This window comes from Rutilus rutilus (genome assembly GCF_951802725.1).
Source record: "Rutilus rutilus genome assembly, chromosome: 23".
Lineage (NCBI taxonomy): Eukaryota > Metazoa > Chordata > Actinopteri > Cypriniformes > Leuciscidae > Rutilus > Rutilus rutilus.
The window spans coordinates 12,158,838-12,181,044 of record NC_140233.1 but is presented as its reverse complement, the minus strand read 5'-3'; the positions used below and the strand labels follow the sequence as shown (position 1 = coordinate 12,181,044).

Here is a 22,207-nt window from a genome sequence, read left to right as displayed (position 1 = left end):
CCTGTAAATTCCTATTTGTCATAATTTGTTTGCAGCTGTGGGCCTACATTTTTCCATTTAGCCTACTTATAGCCTACATTCTAAAGCGTTTTTTATTCTTCATTCAGCGTTCTACATTTTATTTCTCCACCAAATTTCATTAAACATATGGTTCCTCGCTATTTCAAAATATAGAACTACCAATTATTTTCGTTGAACCTACTGAATCGGTTCTTAAATAGCACTGATGACGATTCATTGATTCATTCAAATGGAGACTACTGGTACATGATCGCTGTTCACGAGTCAGCAACTCGGTAGCTTAATTCAATGAACCGGTCGGAGCAAAACTCACTGAACTGGTCACATCATAATTAAAATGTGCCAAGAACCGATATCCTCAGCCAGAACCCGATTGTGCCGAGGACGCTGCACTTCACGTGCTATCGGAAACTTCCTACTTCCCACTTCGGAAGTCGTGATTACGAGCTCGTCGCATTCAAGTGCTTTGTTGTCGGGGAGAACAGGAACCATGGATAACATCATGTTGAATGGAGAACAGGTTTATTCTTGCCTACTAATAGAGAAACTCATATTAAAGTCAAAATGATAGCCTATTTAGCGTCCCATTAATTGATAACCATAAACATTCACCACTTTATGCTGACGATTCGTATTTCGCTGTGCAATATTTAACAATAGCCTACGCTTCAAATGGTTATTATTAAATGTATATGCACTTTTAACTACAAGACAATGTGATATAGCAGTTGTGAAAAAACAAAACAAAAGTAGCAGTCACAGCAGCAATCGTTTTCCTTCCGCCATGTTTAAATTTTGTGGCCCACCAACTTCCCAGTGGTAAATACGACTTGAGATGCGTTCATGTCTAAATTTTAACTAGGAAATTCGTATTTACGGTAATTCCTATTGCAAGTGAAGGCATCTTAAATTAATGGCGCGAAAGGGAGGCAAGTTAGTGCTCAAACATAGACTCTATTCTATCTGTGTCTAGGATCGCTCATTGTTGTAGTTTGAGCCGTATAAAATTGCTCAATATAAAATTGCAAAAAATAATAAGCTAAATAGGCCTATGGGACAAGCCAGCGTTTATGCTACATTTAAAAAATAAGCACTTTTGTTGGCTACTTAAATATAACACAATGTAACCTATTAGCTAGCCTACTTTATTTGTAGCCACTTCGACCACCAATGCTGGATCTGCATCATATTATGCTTCCACTTTCGTACAACCTTGTCAGTTAAGTCTATCTTAATTTCTTCTTTTAGTCTATACAGATACATTTACTGATTGCCAGTATTTTACAATATCCATAATTCTCACTCTCATTAATAATACATTGTTATTGTTTCATCTTGGACCATAAAAGTGTCTGGATGCCGGGCGTGTGTTGTGTCACACCATATTTTTCGAACCACTGTGGAACTAAAATCTTCGTCACTGTCTATTACTGTTATTGCACGTATTCTGCAAATTGTTATGGATGTCCATGGGCCCTGGTTAAAAGTTAAAGCTAAGAATTGACTAAGTGCTAACAATATAATACAGGATTCGTTTGTTTTCACATCTCCAACCTGATGGTATGAGGACTTCCAGATGAGGTCCATCTCAGGCTGGAGATGTGGACTTCAGTAATATTACTCTTCTCCAGACAGTGAGCCAGAGGTTAAGCAGGAACTCAGCCCTTGCTGAGGGAGTGTGTGTAGGGGTGTGTGTAAGTCCTCTCTTCCTCGCGGCAGATTGTGCAGTGTTATAATTGACTCGTCCCTCCTCATGTCTTCATCGCAACATCACGTATTTTTCATCGGCCTTTCATCGTCCTTGATGGTCGCCAATTGTAGGCTAAGACAAAACACTTTCATTAGGACATTACATGCTCTTTAACTGGCTTTGCGTGGAATTTCTTTCTGATTCGGTCGATCAAACGCGCATTATTGCTTTGCATAACGACTGACAGATTAAATGTAAAATGTGAAAATTCGAACAAACTTCTTCTTTTTTTTTTATATAAAAGAACGTTACTCATTCCGTTTTTATTTGACTGTTAAATTATTTAACAGTTCATATGAACACGAGCACCTGCAGATGAGTCTTTTTATGATGATGATAAGAAACTCTTTATCTAAACAAAACTCGTCCTGCACTTAAACAGTTCATATAGGATCTTAACGGGTTTTTTTCTTTCTGACTAACAGTTTGTTGAAACATCATTAAGCAAGTTTCATTTAATTATTTAACGCTTTCGGGTTATAAATAGCCTATTAGTTTTTTTTTTTAGAAACATAATAAGTCTAAGAATACTTTATTTATTTTAATTAAAATAAAACAACGGAATATTAATAGGTAGGCTATGTAAAAAAAAAAACTAACAAAACAAAAAAAAACAATTTAAAATGAGAAACAAAACAATCTGTAGATAAACGGGACTATTTTCGTTTTTTTTCATGGCTGCTATATTTAGTCTATGTTATTTTTAAAATGTAGGCTATATTTTTATTTATAAGAAAACAATGATACGTTGCATAAAATTGTTATTAGGCTAAACTAATTTTATTTTATTTTTTGGGAGGAAATGGCTGATATTGAGTAGCCTAGGCCTATATATCCTATATTAAATCGTATAAAATACCAATAATTGATTGAGCATTTATTATTAATATTATAAGACTAGTCTTGTTTCATCTTCGTTTAAAAGTTTTAATAAAAAAGATGTTGCGGAGTCAATGATCTAGGTTTTTCGCTCTGCCATAAATAACGTCAAAAAAACAATTAGAAGCCGTTTAATAATTAACCATTTCCTTTCTCGTATATATTGTTACAACAACCCACTTATAAAATAATCATTATAATTTTGCCTTCCATGCATGATATTACTTTTTACGCCTATTATTTTCTAAAGTCGCCCTAAATTATAAAAGGGCAGCATTTGTATAATGCATATAAGACCGTCTGAGCGAGAGAGAGATAGAAAAAAAAAAACATTAAGTTTGATGGATGTTAATGATAAAGCGCTAGCTTGCGCGCGGTCATTATGATGCTGTAAGGTCAGCGCCTCAAAATGTAGTCTTGAGACAAAATGAAAGACTATTTAACCGAAGCATGATTAGAACAATAATTAGAACGAAAGGCCTGTCCCTTCACAAACCAATTCAAATTCTGAATGCAATTCAGTATAGATTTAAAATTAATTTCCACCTCTTAAATGTCCTTCAGATTTGTATGTCACTTTAAGATATTACTGTACCTGCGCAGCCAAAGTCTGAAGTGCATTTAACAGTTTTATAGTCTCTGCTAAAATGTGTTTCAAAACTCATGAAAAGCCAGTCTCTGAATCATTGTTATGTATCCAGCCGACTCCCACAAACAAACACACACACACACACACAGTTTATTGAGACTCCCTGCATGCTGTATACAGGGAGGAGTATTGTACAGGGAGAAGTAAATGAATGAAGTGTTACACTCATCTTTCCTCACTAGCTCTGGCTCCTCCTCCTCCTCCCGACTCCTCAGACTGGCTCTGTATGTGAGCTCCTAGGCCTCCAAAGAAAACAGACACGCAAGAAAGGAGGAACCTCTCTTCTGCTCTCCTCACTCCATTCACAGAGCCTGCGAGAACTTGCCCCTGCTGGGACCTCCCAACCGAGCCCCCGTTTTCTCTTCTCCCATTGTGTAATGGACTATTCTGGTTGAAAACGACATCGCCGTTTTTAACGAAGAGCACTTTTTACTGGCCGTGACCCAACTTGACTTAGCGATGACACCTTGACTTTGGATTTTAGCACCAAATCGAACTCAAACCAGATCCTCGTTGGACCTCGTCTCTCAGCTGGGCCGTTCAGGTGTTTCAAGTAACCGGAAAATGGGTTCCGATGTACGTGACCTCAACACTCTTCTCCCTCCCGTGCCCGCTCTGCCAGGGGGGAACGGTAACTGTGCCCTGCCCGTGAGCAGCACCCCGCAGTGGGCTCCTATGCTGGACTTTCACACCGGCGCACCCTACAGCTCGCTGGCCCCGCACTCCTTCATCAAGCAGGAGCCCAGCTGGGGCGCGACCGACCCTCACGAAGACCCTCACTGTGGGCTGAGCGCCTTCACCGTGCACTTCTCTGGACAGTTCACTGGCACTGGGGCCTGCAGGTACGGGGCCTTCGGGGCTCCTACAGCCAGCCAGCCCCCATCCACCCAGCCCAGGATGTTCAGCAATAGCCCTTACCTGTCCAACTGCATGGACAGCCAGCCCAGCTCCAGGAATCAGGGTGAGAAACTCCTTTAATGTCACTGTAATTCGGTTCTGGATCCTTTGTGACATTGTTCCCGAACTGTTTGAATGAGTTAATCCATAATTTGTCAATAGATATAAACATTTCTATTAATTATTAAGGGCACGAATCATCACATTTTACTGGAACGGGGCCTATAACATTTTCCTATTTTAGTTTAAATTGTATTTCAGTCATTCAGTTTAAATGTTGTCTGCTTAACACACGTTTAATTGTCTGCTAAATACACTTTTAACAGTTTTAGTAAAGCTTGAAAAACAAAAGTACGTCATTCCTCTCAGTTTCGTAACATTTTGAATTCGGACCATTTATATTACTCAACAGTTGGCCTAAAAGTCAATAAGTGTAAACCCATTAATTATTAGGGACAAGAAGCACCAAATTTACTGGCATGGGGCCTGTAACATGCTTATTTTAACTTAAATTTTTATTTCAGTCATTCAGTTTAAATATGTCTGCTTAATACATTAATTCAATTACATGTAAAGCTTAGGGGGGGAAAGAGCATTGTATTAAAAACAATGCTTTCTGAAAATGTAATTTTAATTAAGGAGAACTTCAGTGACAACTAAACCACTTATGCAAATTTTTATTGACAGTAAAAAATAATACAGTTTGTCATATATTTGACAAAACTTGAGCTTTTTAATGCGAGGAATTAGCGCAATTTGTATAGTACATTACTATTTTATAGGACAACTTTTGAAGAGAGTGTAGTTTGTCAGGATGTGAGCTTGTTTAAGTGAGTAAATGCATTCTGTGATTTATCCATCACCAGGGCCATCACCTCACACATATTTGTCTGCCTTGAGTAATTATGTATCTCAATGCTCCTGTATTTGGCAAAACAGTTCCCAGTTATTTTACAGATATGCTCCAAACACCTCATCACACAGGCGTTTAATGCATGTTGGGTCATTGCTGTGTCAGTGTATAATGGACTTTAGGTTATTGGCTTGGGGGTTTCAACTTATGGGATAAGACAGATTTTGCAGTTAGACAAGAAAAATATTGTTTCTACCATTTCATGATGACTAATTGCATGAAAACAAAGAGGAAAAACTGCACCTGCTAATAATATTCCAAAAACTGAAAGATTATAATTAAAGCGATACTGATTTCAGATAAGCCAAATGAAAAGAAACAATTTGTTAAATTAGATTTCGTAAAGTAAATACATGTTGAATAAATGTCTATTTGAAAACAATTCGATAACTATATTATTGGAGACTGTAATAATTAACAGACTTTTAAAAAAGAACATCTAATGATTTTGCACAATTTCCAAAACGTGTTTTGAAGTTATAAATTCTACAAAGAAATATTTGATCCTTTCTGATGATGTGTCACTCGGACATCAGTTATTGGTTAATAATTTGATATTTTCGATGTATTTCATGACTACATAAATACATTTTCTCCTTCTCTCATTTGTCAATGAACGCCTTACAAAATGACTTGATATTTTGCAGTAACAACTTTAATCCATGTTGGTACTATTTTGTATAAATTCCACGTTATATCTACATATTTTGAAAATAAATATAAAATATATTTTTATGGAAAAATGTATGTGAACATATATACACTGTAAATTATATAATCAATAAGTTATGACAACATATGTTTTTACAGTCAAACCCAAAATTATTCAGACACCAGATATAATTTTTAATATATATTTTTTACTAGTGGGTGCAGGACACTGTAGTTCATTTATGTAAGTGAGGATATCAAGGTGTCTGAATAATGTTTGGTTTGACTGTACATTGCTTTTAACTTATCAAAATAAGTTAAGCATTTTTCAACCTTTTTTATAAGTTATAGTCATTAACTCAGTTTAATGTAATTTAAGTTGAAATGACTTAAACATCCAAGTTGATTGTACTTAAAAATTTAAAGCAGCAACTTTTCTTTTTTTCTTTTACAGTGCAAATGATGAGCAGATTTTGCCCTCAATAATAAAATAAGATAATCACTAATAATAAATAACATCAGACATGAGATCTTGTTTCGGGTTCTTGAGTTACCCCAGACATAGAAGAATTTATTTAAAACACTAACACTCCCTGAGACATCTGATAGTTTATAGTTCTAAAATGCATTTTGGAAATCTAAAGTTTACAATTAATTGTGGGTGCTGCCACTCTTCACAATATCAGGCCACACTTAGAGCCAGTGACCAGCACTTCGCTGACTCCCAGGTTAAAGCTCTTGCTGAGACCTGGTAGGGTGGAAGAGAAATGGTCATCTTTAATGAGTTTTTCTCTCTCTGAGGTGAAAGTGGTTGGCTTGTAATTAATGAAGATGGTGGTGGGAGACCATGATTTACGATGTTACGTCTGACCTGGGGTTAGACCGAGGCATGATTCACCCCCTAAACCTGGTGTCGGCTCTCGGCTACACCGTCCTGCCAGCGTTTGTTTTCCTCGCACAGCTTGTCCGCTCACCCCCGCTGGGCAATGGAGGGATGATTAGGATCCAAAGAAGAATATTCCTATTATCTGGAGAGTAGCTGTGTGTTTCTGTTTAATAACAGCTAATAGAGATTTGCTGATGTTGTTTTTATTTCTGGCACATATATAGTATACATATTTGCATCTGAAATGCAATATTTAAGCAATTCTAAAATTACTAAAAGATAAATGGTATAAGACCTATAGTCGTGGCCAAAACTGATGTCTTCACCCTTTATTCAAATATTATTAAAAATGTGTTATTGTTATATGCCAAATTGTGCAGACATAATTTTTGGCCAGGCTGTCATACTTTTTTTAATTTTCTCTGCAACAGAAAACTTTTGAAGTTTATGGAATAATTAGGCAATTCTAACATTTCTAGAACAGATCTATATTTCAAATATATGTAAAAAATGTTTAAACCATTTCTGACTTCGTTTCTATTATCTGTCCCAGGTTACGGCACAGTTGCTTTTGACGGAGGCACAAACTACGGACACACGCCTTCCCACCACACCTCGCAGTTTCCCAACCATTCCTTCAAACACGAGGACCCCATCACGCAGCAAAGCAACATGGGTAAGCACAAACACACTAAATTACATTTTATTGTGTTTGCGTAAATGCATTTATTGGAGGAGACTCTAATCTGCAAACACTTTCTGCGTGTTTGCTCTTTGAACTTACATAGCGGTTTCTGTAATGTCATTCAGGGGGCAAGTTGCACAAAACGTCCCATCGCTGAACAGTAAATCAGCTCAAACTCTTCTTTCTCCCCATAGTCCTCTCTGCTCTTATGCACGTCATAATGTTTAAAATCAGCAAACAGCTAACCGGACGATTTGGTGTTCATTGTGCCGCAGTAAATTCTCCCTGAGGTCTCGGTGCTAGTGACCAGAAGACTCTGCGATGTAAGATCCCTTTCGGAATGTTTAGAACTACCATGGGACGCATTCACAATATGAGGGCCGGATGAGCCAAAGCAGCGATTCCTCATTTGCACTCGAAACGGAGAGCGAGGGGTCTGCGTGCTTTATGGCTTCAAAGAGACTCAGCCTGTTGTTTTCATAACTGCGAAGTGTAGTCGGCTGCGTCTCCATAACCCTCCCTCACGCTCATATTCCCTTTGTAAGCCGGACTACACCACACATGCTCGATCATGCGTTTAGCTGGAACTGCAAAGTTATGATACTCTTAGCATCCAGGCATGGTTATTTTCCACGGGGGACTCAAGAAAAACAAAGTGCGCAAATGTTCATTCTCGTTCATTTAATTATAGAGGGAATTATTAAAAACAAAATGTATTAAAGATCAAACACAATGTTGTTATCCAAGGTGTGATAGAGGAGAAAAAAATGAAAAGTTCTTGTTATTTAAAAACGTATCACGTCATGTTTATTTATAAGTAATACATTAATACAAATTGTCCAAAAGTTCTGTACAACATTTTTTACAAAGACTGTTAATACACACAAAAGATGAATATTAAAATATATATATATTTAAGTATTTGTATAATATTTTATAATTATTTGTTATAGTATTTATATAATGTTTATATTAATGCCTCTTTTAATATAAAATTGATATAAAATAGATAATTGATATTATTTAGTACAGTAAATAATAATAATATAATAGATACATACAACATGATGTGTGTGTGTGTGTTATGGTAAACCCTACATTATGGAGACAAAATGTCCCCACAAAGATGGCAATATTCAAATTTTATTTGGACGTTTTTTTTATCCCCATGAGGAAAACAGCTTATAAATCATACAAGGTGATGTTTTTTGAAAATGTAAAAGTGCAAAAAGTTTTCTGTGATGGGTAGGTTTAGGTTTAGGGTTAGTGTAAAGGGATAGAATATACAGTTTGTACAGTATAAAAATCATTATGTCTATGGAAAGTCCCAATAAAACCTGAAAACACAACGTGTGTGTGTGTATATATGGCCAATACAAAGAGGTATGTTTGAAATGCTATCAAAGGCTTCTCATTAATATGTGTGTTGCATTTCAGGTGACCAGCAGTATCCTGTCCCTCCTCCAGTGTACGGTTGTCACACTCCTTCTGACAGCTGTACAGGAAGTCAGGCTCTGCTCCTGAGGAACCCGTACAACAGGTAGGGCTGTCCATCACACAAAGAACATCTCAAGGTCTTCTGAAACATGTTCCTCACACATGTTTGACTCCTTTCTCTCTGTCTTGTACATCATTGCGCTTCAGATGTTTCTGAAATGCTGCCTTAACAGAAAAACAGACGTCATGCAATTTAATATATATCTTAAAAGATAGGGAAAATATCCAGACAGGCTACAGACAGTCCAGCTGATAGTTGTCAGGACACTCTGGGCACAGGAAGTTCAAATCCAGTTCTGTTCAATAACCAGGCCTGCGCAACAATCAGAGACGCTTCAAAATCTGTTATGGCGGCTACCAAAAAGTCACGCTGCCACTGAGCACGTAGAGGAAGCGGGGAAATTAAGTAACAAGAGGAGGAAAAGGAGGAAAACTTGTTCGTACAGGATGTTCAAATAAAGTTTCTGCTGGGATTTTTTTTAATATACACTACGGTTCAAAAGTTTGGGGTCGGTAAGATTTTTTAAATGTTTTTAAAGAAGTCTCTTATGCTCACCATGGCTCCATTTATTTGGTCAAAATAAAGTAAAATTTCAGTGAAATTCGCTGAATTTTCAGTTTTCAGTGTCACATGATCTTTCAGAAATCTTTCTAATGCTGATTTGCTGCTCAAGAAAAAATTATTATTATTATCATCAATGGTGAAAATAGTTTTTGTGGAAACCGTGATACAGTTTTTTTTTTCAAGATTCATTAAATTCAAGATTTAATGCATCCTTACTGAATAAAAGTATTAATTTCTATAAAAAATCTAATATTAATCTTACTAACCCCAAACTTTTGAATGGTTGTGTAATCCAAACAAGACAAACAAAAACATTTCTGAAAAATACGAGGAAATTGAGCACTCCAAAAATCCCAAATTACAAGTGTCAGGGGTTAAAAATGCAAAATGGTGTAATTTCATTTGACAGAATATTGCCAAATCAAAGCTGGGTTCTGTCAAACATGCTTAATAAAGGTCAAGTGCTGAACAGCAGTGTGTACTACGCCAAGACAAACGCTTTAATCCACCACCCGTTTGCACTTTCAGACCAGCTCTGAATTCTTTCATTCTGATAAGTGTTTAACTGTTCTCGGTGGAGTTCCATTCGCAACTTTGTCTAACAGTACGAGTACTACAACCCCAAAATCATCTCACATTCCTTGGATGCTTTCGCCATGTTGTTTTTCCAGCGCAGAGGGAACATAAAGATTCAAAATAACAGAATTGGGATGATAAGAGGACTCTGACTCAGGTCAAACTGCATTTTCCAGTTCCCGCTTCTCTGCGTTGTAATAAACAGGCCGCAGTGAGGCGGCTGTGAATCCTCAAATCAAAATGCTGGTCCGCTTTTCAAATCAAATGCCTGGTACCTACAGCCCTGTATTTACACAGGCCTCCAGGTTAAAACTTTTTTTTTTTTTGGTAGCACTAGGTGACTGGAATAAAAACATGTCCAGATTTTCAAAGTTAAATTAGGTTGTTGTTAATCTCAAAGGCAGATGTAGTGTAAACTATTCACAATCTACAGGCTTCCTGAATCTGCATCTGGTGCGTCAAAAATGAAAAACAAAGATCCAGACCATGTTGTACAGGGAGTCTACCAGACCACTGTTATATCTGACCAAACTATTAGTTTTTTCTGTGGATTTGACTCCGTTTAAAGCAATTTTCCAGCTTATGTTTAAAAAAAAAGAACTGACATGTCTATTATTTGAGCTGCAAAGCTGTATAAATCATAATATTTACAGTCGTTTTAAGGTTAGAGGCATTATGTTGTCATGTCATTGAATTGTAAAATTGGATATTACTTTACACACAGAAAAGATGAGTAAGCATTTTTTTGCGCACTAAAACCACTGCACTTTAAACAATTATATGATCATAAGTTATGACAACATATGTTTTTACATTGCTTTAACTCATCCAAATAAGTTAAGCAATTCCAACTTCTTTTATAAGTTATACAAGATTCAAAAGTCAGTTTAATGTAATTTAAGTTCAAATGACTTAAACGGCGTAGTTGATTGTACTTACAAATTTAAGGCAGGAACTTACAGTGTGACATCAATTCTTCTGTTAAAACCTGTGCATTATCTACTTAAACTGCAAAAGCTGTATAAATCACATTTTTTATAGTCGGTTTAAGTTGATGGTTTTAGGCATTACCTTGTCATGGAAATGAATTGTATAATCTGATATAACTTCACACAGAATAGATTAGTAACACTAAAATCATGTTATTGCATATTGTTTACTGTATGTCTTGTGGCTATACTTTTGAAACGGTGAGGATTTTAACATTTACGGTTGGCTCCATTTACCTCAATGTAATGCTAAATTGCCATAAATGCTGTTGTGCTGAATATGCCTTTAATTTAAAGTTATCATTATTGGAATAGTCCTGAAACATTTTTAACACGCATGTAAAAGGGCCATATGGCATAATTGTATTTTCTCAAAACAAACTCTTGATGCTGAAATACTGTTATGTTCCTTCAGCAGTGAAGCAAGCACAGTACCAGGTACCAGTTCATACCGTCGTATTCTGTTGCCTGTCTATGATGAAACACTATGATGTCAGAGTTGCTGTAGATAAATCCAAACTATGTGTTTGGGTGAGCACCTGGCAGGGTAACTAATGGTTCTACGGACAGGCTTTTAATAACGTATGGCAGGTTTTTGGTCAGAGGGATGACCTGATTAACTGATCACCCCGGTGGGGTGGGTAAACTCCTTTTTTTTTCCTGCGCATATGACACATTCATTCGCTGTTACCCAGGATGCCTTTGTCAAAAAGGCTATTTTTCATCCACACATTCTTTACATGTGACAGTGGTTGCTGGTTTTTAATATTAAGTGTGCTTGTTGTAAAAAAAAAATACTGTACATGCATATTTTAAATAGTGTTTCTGTTGTTTTCAATCCCAGCAGCGATAATTTATATCAAATGGCGTCACAGTTGGAGTGCATGGGGTGGAATCCTGTCAACCCTTTGGCATCCACTATAAAGAGGTAGGTCGACGTGACCCGCTCCTGTCATGTAGGAAATTCTTCTGTGATTTGGATAAGCGCACATTTGCTTCAGCTTAGAGAATAGAAGGACTTATAATAGGCTTCGTTTGAGCTGGTGCTTAATATGATAATAGGTCTGAATGCAAGTTGAATTATGTGTGCAAACCACATCGGTTTGGGTTCTGTTTCTTCTATGGAAGATTGCCATGGATGTCAGAAAAGCCATTTTAAATTCATTGCAAATAGTTGAACACTGGCCAGAGCATTCATTAGGCTTTCTTACAGAAAACTGTTCTAAAATGTTGTGATAGAGTTTCCTGCGCTACTTATTTAACTGAATCAACAACGCGAAACAGAAAACATCAATGTAGTCCGATACGAATTAAATGAACGGGCCCTCGCACTGGTGCCAACACCACCCGGAGGCCTTAAGAAAACAGTGAACGGTGGGCAATATGTATTTAAATGGGTAAATATAGGAGGACTATGTCAAAGTCATTTATATGTGCCACAGTTCCTGCTACCAGCTGGTGGCGCTATGTCTATAACTAAATGTTGCATGTAGATGTCTTCAGGCCAGGACTTTTATGAAAATGTTTGTGGCAGATTAGACATTGAGTTACAACTTCCTGTTTCATGGCATTAATAATTTGCTTTAACCCTAGCTAAGTGTTGCTAGCATGGACAGCGCGTCTCTGTTTCCTTCCACTGTAGAAAAATGAAGCCAAAATATCGCCAGTAACGGCCATTTTCGATTACGTCGTTCAGAGCCAGAGTTTGCGCAGTAGTGATCCTGAGGTTGAGCCGCGGTATCAAGGTTCTGTCCATACTCCCACTCCCGCAGACTCAAACCTATTGGAAAAACGTCTATGTGAAGAAAAAGACGTCCTAAAAAGACAGAAACCATCTTTCTGAAAATTATTTGAAGTGTAATTTGATTTGCGATTCGCGTCCCATTCGATTACATTGAGAGGGCGGGGTTTATGACCTATACTGCAGCGAGCCACCAGGGGGCGATCGAGATGCTTTGGCTTCACTTTTCAGGACTTGTGCAATCCACTTGGGTTTAACATGTTTGTAGCATGTTTAACATTTGATATCATATTTTAATATTGTTTTAAAATGTTAGGAGTGCATTGCAAAACATGTCACTTCCTGTTGCCAGTATATGGTGCTATGACTATAACAAAATATTGGGATGTAGATATCTTCAGGCCATGACTTTTAAGAAACATGAAGATTGGGCCAGATTGGATGTTGCATGTAGCCTACAAGTAACAACTTCCTCTTTCATGTACTCAAATTACAATACGAATTACTCTTATAAGAAGGCTTTTTTGAAGTGAAACAAAAACGTACACCTCATCAGTGTAGTCTGATTCTGAACTCTTGTGACTCTTGTTAATGATTCTAATGAGTCGGTTCTTTTTAGTGAATCAAAAACTGACAGCGCAACTAGTGTAGTCTTGATTCCTAAATGGATGACTCACAAACATACTAGTGCAGTCTGACTGAACAAATTACTTCTGATTCTTTTTAGTGAATCAAACACATACAGCTTATACCTAACTTTGAGACCAAGTATGCGTTTAGTAATATTTTAGTACTGTGTTTAAAAACATAAAGCGCAACCAGCGTAGTCTGATTCCCCCAAGCAAAAATCTTTTCCCCGCAACTTTCTTCTCATCTTTCTGTTTGTGCCAGAGAGTAGAGTGTGCACATACAGAATTAGCCTCTGTTTTGTCTGGCTAGAGAATGATATCCTGCCATATATTTCTGCCAGTGGCACCTCAGCCTTGACCAGGCCGAGCGCCGGCCCGCCGGGAGGAAGGGAGCCGCGCAGGGGGGAGGTGGAAGTGCATCAGTGCACAATGGGACAGCCTCTACTCCCCCTGGGACCCAAGCGAGAATCCGCAGTCACGTTCGGCCAGGCGGGGAGGAGGCTGTGACCTCTCTCCAGCCTCTCTGAAAGAGTCAGTGGAGCCCTGGGTGACGGAATGATTCATGTGCTGATAAATGAGAAGGACGGTGCTGGTTTCGGTTGAGGGAAAATCAGACACGCTGATCGATCCCAAGGGGGCTGCCATGGAAGCGTTGCTGTGGCTCCTCAATCCAAACTTAATCATTCCTATATACATCCAACAATCTAAAGCTCTTGGCATTCCTCCAAATCCCATGTCTGCCGCAAGACCAAGGTGGTTCGGCTTGGGTGAATGAATGAACTGTGAGAAGATTTACTGCAGGATGCTGTTTTGGACTGTCTTTCTGTCTGGCTGGTCTTGCATAGAGACAAAGAGAACTTTATACCTCATGAACTGTTACACAAAATTCGTGAAATTTTGTTCAAGCAAGGCAAAGATTTTCGCAGCAACATAATGTGTGGTCTTTTCTCCAAAGGGGAAGAATTGTCCTGAGAAACATGTATTTACAGCGCAACGTAAAAAGGCATACCGCTGAGGTTCAGGCAGAAGTTCAACAGTGAGCAAGACCATACATTCCCCATTCATCTCTCTGACTGGCCCTACCTCAAATGTTTAGGGCAAAAATATTGCTCTTTGAAACAGGGAGCAATTTGCCCCAATGTCAGGATGAGTTACAAAGACATGAATCTGTGTATTTTATGGCTAGCAATGCCCTCTATATGTCATCCAAACTTTGTGAAATAATGCATGGAGAGATTTAGGAAGGACTTTATCTGCTGTCGTACATAAGTAGGAAAGTTATGAGGTAGAATTACATTTTGTGAAGAGATGCTATAGCTTGGAGCAGTTTTGGACATTTTTACATGCATCAAAAAGCATGTCTTAGTGATATTCTAGTTGTCATTGCAATTGACTATAAAGTTTAAGACAAACAGATACAGACACAAATTAAATTGTTCATTAAATGTATATTCAATTATTGTTTTTCCTCAACAAATAACAGACCTCCACACTACTTTAATAGTCTTACTTTTTAGTAAAAATAGCTGATACTATGACTTGTTTTCCATGTAAAAAAATATATGTACAAATGTACAAAAATGTTTGTTGTTTTAAAGATTTAAAGATTTTTTGTAATGTTTAAAAGAAATCTCATGCTCACCAAGGTTACATTTATTTGATAAAAAAAAACGGTAAAACAGTAATATTGTGAAATAGTATCGTAATAATCATTCTAATATGCTGAAAATAATAAGAAAGATTTCTTATTATTATCAATGTTGACAACAGGTGTGCTGCTTGATATGTTTGTGGAAATGTGATGCATTATTTTTCTGGATTTGATAAATAGAAAGTTTTAAAAAAGCATTTATTTGAAATAGAAATCTTTTGTAAAATGATAAAAACTTGCTTATTTTTTTAATCTCACTGATCCCAAACTTATCACATTATTTATACTTGTAGCAATCAGTTTGCATTTCCAGTTTTCTGAAAAAGCTCACTTTATTCCACCTGATCACAATAATGAAATATTCTCCCCTTTGAACACAAACAGTCATGCAGGAGGGTATGAGAGCGACCCCAGCACACCCATGGTCTACAGCTGCAGCACGCAGTACCGCATCCACACCCACGGTGTCTTCAGAGGCCTTCAGGTCAGTATCTCTAACTCACGGCACACTTGAGTTCACTCCCAGGACACACTAAGATTCTTTGTGCTCTTGGGATGTGCTCACAATGGGCCAAGGTCAGGCCAAGGCGTACAAAGACACACAGGGACTTGCATGCTCAACCCTTAATCAAAAGGTTGATTATACAACTTGCTCAAATGAATAACTCAAAAAGAAAAAAGAAAAGATTTAGAAGTGTAATACAGTGCCTTAAATAACTAATAAAAAAAAGAGACAAATGTAATTTAAAAAGAAGGTGCTGAAGAGAACCATCTGACGCAATGAGAAGGCTATGCGAGAGGAAGCAGGCCCCTGCCAAAATAGCTGAGAGATTTGAAAGGCATTTGAGGATGAAAAGCGAAGAGGAATCACTTTAAAAAGTCCATTAGCCGTAAAGCTGCAGTTTCCAGTTGCCTGCTGCTCATGCATATAAATCATTAGCTCTTAATTAATGTCTGTCAGCGGCCTTAAAGCAGTAAAAGAAGAGATACTCCAGAGCTGCTCTTGTTCAGAATGGGATGCCTTTCTCCACTTCTCTGTTTACTCCTTCTTTTCTTATTGTATAAATGCGTGATGGGCAATTTGGGTTGGGTGTGTGTGTGTGTGTGTGTGTTTGTGTGTGTGTGTGGGGGGGTCTATCTATCTATCTATCTATCTATCTATCTATCTATCTATCTATATAGATAGATAGATAGATAGATAGATGACAGACTGGTGGATAGATAGATAGATGGATGGATAGATAGATAGATAGATAGATAGATAGATAGATAGATAGATAGATAGATAGATAGATAGATAGATAGATAGATAGATAGATAGATAGATAGATAGTTACATAGATGACAGACTGGTGGATAGATAGATAGATAGATGGATGGATAGATGGATGGATGGATGGATGGATAGATGGATGGATGGATGGATGGATGGATAGATGGATGGAGGGATAGATGGATGGATGGATGGATGGATGGATGGATAGATGGACGGACGGACAGACAGACAGACAGACAGACAGACAGACAGATAGATAGATAGATAGATAGATAGATAGATAGATAGATAGATAGATAGATAGATAGATAGATAGAAAAATGACAGATGGATAGATAGATAGAAAAATTACAGATGGATGGATAGATGGATAGATAGATAGATAGATAGATAGATAGATAGATAGATAGATAGATAGATAGATAGATAGATAGATAGATAGATAGATAGATAGATAGATAGATGACGGACGGACAGATAAATAGATAGATAGAAAAATGTCAGATGGATAGATAGATAGATAGATAGATAGATAGATAGATAGATAGATAGATAGATAGAAAAGTGACAGACAGATGCATGCATGTATGCAAATGTGTACAATACATTAGTTCAAATTGATAATTTAGAACAGCTAATCTGAACTAAACTGTCACATACAAATCAGACATAGCATGCTAGCCCGCTGGGGTGTATTGCCTAGCCTGCTGTGTTATCATCCCCGTGGGGTCAATATATAAGTCTGGCATTACAGCAGTAGAACAGTTTTAGTAATTTACTTATCAATAACACTTAACACTCATTCATTACCATGCCAGCGTGCGGAAACGCCATTATGCTAAGCACTAGTTAATTAAGAGCAGATGGGCTTTAGCAGTGGGCAAATGAGGGAAACGGGAGGAACAGGGGGAGTGAAGCAGTGAAATAAGGTCTGCCTAACGTCCGTGACTAACCGTTCACAGTTAGAGCCCATATCAGTAGCATGGGTAAATCTGAATAATCATTTCACAGCTAATTCTGCAGTAATGAACCGATTGGGCATGCTAATCATTAGCGGTTTTCCGCATGGGCAGTGGGTTTGGATGTCTTGTTTGGTGCGCAGCGTTCGCTGTAGCCCGAATTGAATGTTGTCGACTTTCTCACAGGATGTGCGGAGAGTACCTGGCATTACACCCGCCATTGTGCGTTCATCTGAGACCAACGAAAAAAGGCCGTTCATGTGCGCCTACCCAGGCTGTAACAAAAGATACTTTAAACTTTCTCACTTACAGATGCACAGTCGTAAACACACAGGTAAGACGACCCACAAATGTTATTAAATACCATTAGCACAAATGCTAAGGTTATCATTAACATGTTTGGTTGTATTAAACTCATAGGGGAGAAACCCTATCAGTGTGACTTCACAGACTGTGGTCGCAGGTTCTCCAGATCAGACCAGCTAAAACGACACCAGAGAAGACACACAGGTTTGCGCCTCTCTGTCCCTTATTATTTCTGTCTTCCTGTTGCTGTTTTCCCTCTGGTATTTCCTTGTAGCATGTGAAACTATTCAGTAAGGGACACACACGATTAGAGCTTCAGATCTAAGCCCTCTTGTGAAAAAGAAGTACAGTTTATCATACTTTTTACATGAATACTTGTTACGTAGATTTATTGATTTTTGGATTTCCCACAATCCCCAAACTCACATGCTGAATTTGGAACCGCATACTAGCATACTAGCATGCGAATTCACCAATAGAAACACTGCCATGCAAATAGAATCATGCTAATGATGCTATATTCCTCATATCTTTTACAAAAAGGTGTGATAACACAGTCTGCAGTTGTTGACTTAAGGTCGGCTAAATGTTTACATTTTCACTCGCGTTCCAAGTGTGTGAAAACATTAGTTTTATGAGTTGACATTTAGCACAGGTGTTTGCTGATGTATTGCTATCTGGCCGGACTCTCTTTGGACATTGATCTCACACACTTAATACAAGACGATTTTTTTTCTCTCTGACACATTTTGGCATGGTCTCTCTACTGTAGCCTGTACCCGTTCTCTCCTTGTGTGTGTGAGTGTGACCACACTTGTATGTTCCTGTGTGTGTGTAGGCGTTAAGCCATTCCAGTGCGAAACCTGTCAGAGAAAGTTCTCACGGTCAGACCACCTTAAGACCCACACCCGGACACATACAGGTAAAACAAGTGCGTAAACCTTTTCATTTTTTCATGATTTGCTCCTCTCTTTCCACTCTTTGAATAGTTGAAGTTTTAGAGGTCACCTTTATTTAGCATTATGTTATCAGTTTGTATTCAAAAGCGAATGCTAAAAAATCTTTAACTAAATTGTAGTGGTTCTTAACTACGGATAGACTACGGAGCGTCTAAAGGGACATGGTGGTGGAACAAATATGGGATGGGAGGAAAAAAAAGATTTCAGTGCTTTTGCATTCTCTCGTAAAAGCTTGGAATTCCCCCGAGAAACCTCTGAGTTCCTCTGAGAAACTTTGCATTCACTCGCAAAGAACTCAAAAGGTTTGCGAGTGAATGCAAAGATGCTCGGATGAGCTCAAACATTTTTCAAGTAAATGCAAAGTTTCTTGAGGGAACGCAAAACATTTGCAAGAGAATGTAAAAGCATTGAAATATATATTTTTTTTACATCACTCTGTCCCTTTAGGGGCTCCATAGATATTAGTTTGACTGATTTTTTTTTAAAAACAAAATATTTATTACCAGTACTTTTTTTAACTTAAAATGTTACCAGTTCTTTAATTGTGAGTCAATATTCATCTTCTAGAGAAAATAAATCAACTATAGTATTCATAAGTAAAGTGAGTTACTTAATGTAATAATAATAATAATAATTACTAAACTTTTTAAAATAGTCAGATGTAAATAAAAAATTTTGAACCGTCTATGCATCTATGCAAAATAAATTTGAGACTATTGAGAACATAAAACAAATTTGGCATAAATGTAATGGATACATATAATACATAAATGAAACAAAAAAAAATATTGAAATATATCATCGATCTTGAAAGGGATTTTTCAATCGTAAATCATTTGTTATAAGCATAAATTTAGTACTGAATTAATGGCGAGGTTGGCGTGGCGTCGTTCGTGGCAAAAGTAAAAAAGACTGACATTTATTAGTATTATCATAAATAGCACAGGCCCAACAATTTACTAAATTAATACTATAACTAAAGGCTTTGATTTTGATTTCTTAATATATTGAATTTTAATGAATGTCAATGACAAGTGGCTGATGAATTCCTACCAATTTTCAAACAACAAACAAATAATTAGTGTTTTCTTCTTAATTTAAGTAGATAAATTATTTAAATAATATTTTATTTATATTATGATTTGTTATCCAATACACAATTATATGCTTAAAGCAAAATGTATATGATTTTTTTAATTAATTTTTTATATAAAATTTATATAACTTTTTTTTTGAGAAATATAGAAATAACACACTAGTGTTATTAGGTGACCTCAATATTATTTAATAATGCTGCTATTCCTTACTGCTCTCTACTTTTACCTTCGATTCCATCCTAATGTTTGTATCTTTTTCTCTCTTTCAGGTGAGAAACCCTTCAACTGCAGATGGCCAAACTGTCAGAAGAAGTTTGCCAGGTCTGATGAGCTTGTCCGGCACCACAATATGCACCAGAGGAATCTGACGAAGCTGCAGCTGGCCATCTGAGCCGCGTCCCATTGGCAGTGGATCCTCCTGGGTGCTGGCGTGGCCCCGTCCCAAAGCATAAACTGCAGCTTGTTCAAGGAAAAGCAAAAGTCTGTTTTCCTTTATAATAGATCAGGTGATGGAGTTGCAAGACAAGGCAACAGTACTCTTTATCTGCATGTGCAGTGCCCCCTAGAGGCAGCTCGCAACGGGCCCTTATAAAACACTACAGTGGTGTCAATGTACAAGTATCTGTTTCCAGTGAGGAAACCTTACGTCTTTTAATAAGATTTTGAGATTTGGGATGTGAAATATTATGTATCTAACAATTAATTAAGTAGTGTTTAGACTAATTTATTATGTTTGTTGTAAATTAAACTCTTCAAACTATCCGTCCTCAACATGTTGTATCTGGAATTGTAAAACTCTCTCCACTGAAGTGCTCATCCATGCTGTTTGTAAAAATACACTCTTTTTGACCTTACCAGTTAATTTATGAGTAGGTCACACTGGTTATGTGGCTGAGCGATTGTGGTCAAGTTGTATATATTAGTTTCAATCCTCAGCCAAAACACCAAAAAAAAAAAAAAAAAAAAAATTCTAGGCAAAATTCTGTTTATGGGAAATGTGACTCACATAAGTAATGGAAAGAAATGTGAAACATATTTGGATGGAAATTTTGTTTTTTTGTTTTTTGAATGAGCTTTATTTGTATGTTTGTCGTATATATCTGTTATCGACAGTCACTGTTTTTTTGTTTTGTAAAAAAAATTAAACTTTTGGCATTAACTTGAAATGTGAAGCACCGATTCTGCTCTGAATTAAATTTTTAAAATTTTATGGAGAGAAATCTTAAAATTATGACTTCATAATTATTTGCTCATTTTTGATTTTGGGCTTTATTTCATAAATCTGCAGGTAATTTATAATAAATTAATTTGGCTGTTTATTTTCTTTAGCAAAGTAAGTGCTAGTTCTTCAGATATATAGTAAGGACAACAGGTTCAGTTTTCCCTCACAAATTTAAGGGGATATAGTAGTATTCAGAAACCCTTGGTATTAGCGACACCTGTGGCCGTTAAGTGAACTGCAGTCAGCAATTAATTCATTGCTCGTGCTGCTCAAGTAGGTCTAGCACTCGTGTAACTTAAAAGAGACTGAATGTTATTCAAGGCCCCGATATAATGACGTCGAAGTTCTTTCTTGTTCTAAGCTTATAAGTAAAAAGAAGTTGTAAATACCTTTGCAGTCACCTCGACGCCGTCCACGCTGCTGAGAGCGACGTTTAGATGAAAATATGTGATGCGCGATTTTCAGTATCAATATAAACACTCAACATAAATGACAACGGTGAGAAAACCAAGAAAGCATCTGATCATAGCGATGTGGATGTGTTTGCAGCAGCACCACTGCGATTCACCGGCATCATGTCGACAGATGAGGTAACTATTGGACTGTTGATAGTTTGATTATAGAGTAACGTTAACTAGTAAGTTAGCCTATGCCTATTTGAGATTATATAGATCTTGGTATGAGAGTTTGAATAATACCTTCTTTTTTTTGCGTGACACATTGACATTAGAGTACAGAATGGGTCTTTTGATCGACGTTATGCTTAACATTGTATAATTTCACGTGTCAACGGAAGAGAGGCTCTCGGTAGTGCGCTTAAACGTCACATCCTTTTGATTTTCCCGGCAAAAACGTCCCGACTCCTTCACATAAAACCAGTCTACAGGCTTCATAGACAACATAGGAATTCGGGAAGGTCTCGTTTGAAAAGTTTCCATAAGCTGTTGACACATTGCCAATAAAATTGCGATTAGCTTGAGTACAGAATGGCTCTTTTGATCGACATTATGCTTAACATTGTATAATTTCACTGGAAGAGAGGCTCTCGGTAGTGCGCTTAAACGTCACATCCTTTTGATTTTCCCGGCAAAAACGTCCCGACTCCTTCACATAAAAACCAGTCTACAGGCTTCATAGACAACATAGGAATTCGGGAAGGTCTCGTTTGAAAAGTTTCCATAAGCTGTTGACACATTGCCAATAAAATTGCGATTAGCTTAATACAAAAATTGGAAATAGAACCTACAATCACCTTTTGTTTCATTCAACTAATGCCTCCCTTCAACCATACATACTCTATATTAAAACCCCCATGAAAATGTACAGCTATCTGCTGATATTTTATCTTTATCTGGAGCCCAAGTTGTGGCCGTCTAGCCTTTTCCATCTCAAACAATTTGCTTGGCCCC

The 22,207-nt window shown here is 37.2% G+C and overlaps 1 protein-coding gene across 4 annotated transcripts; it reads left to right on the top strand.

Annotated features, from left to right (window-relative positions):
• The first annotated feature begins 3,576 nt into the window (after window positions 1–3,576).
• On the top strand, window positions 3,577–20,748 carry wt1a (WT1 transcription factor a). 4 transcript variants are annotated; one of them, XM_084397721.1, is made up of 9 exons: window positions 3,577–4,260; window positions 7,200–7,322; window positions 8,769–8,871; window positions 11,803–11,886; window positions 15,364–15,463; window positions 17,401–17,548; window positions 17,635–17,724; window positions 18,359–18,451; window positions 19,846–20,748. In XM_084397721.1, the coding sequence occupies exons 1-9, from the start codon at window positions 3,864–3,866 to the stop codon at window positions 19,965–19,967; spliced, it is 1,260 nt and encodes a 419-aa protein (XP_084253847.1). In that variant the 5' UTR covers window positions 3,577–3,863; the 3' UTR covers window positions 19,968–20,748. The 4 variants fall into 4 exon arrangements, with proteins under 4 accessions (XP_084253847.1, XP_084253849.1, XP_084253850.1 ...); XM_084397723.1 differs by having other exon boundaries at window positions 3,604–4,260; window positions 18,359–18,442; XM_084397724.1 differs by having other exon boundaries at window positions 3,711–4,260; window positions 11,806–11,886; window positions 18,359–18,442.
• Window positions 20,749–22,207: the final 1,459 nt, after the last annotated feature.

What these genes read in the sequence shown, in the direction of transcription:
- wt1a (XM_084397721.1), top strand. Translation starts at nt 3,864, where the DNA reads ATGGGTTCCGATGTACGTGACCTCAACACTCTTCTCCCTCCCGTGCCC. An exon ending in ACACCAGAGAAGACACACAG is followed by an intron (nt 17,725 to 18,358) that starts GTTTGCGCCTCT and finishes GTGTGTGTGTAG; the next exon opens with GCGTTAAGCCATTCCAGTGC. An exon ending in GACACATACAGGTAAAACAA is followed by an intron (nt 18,452 to 19,845) that starts GTGCGTAAACCT and finishes TCTCTCTTTCAG; the next exon opens with GTGAGAAACCCTTCAACTGC.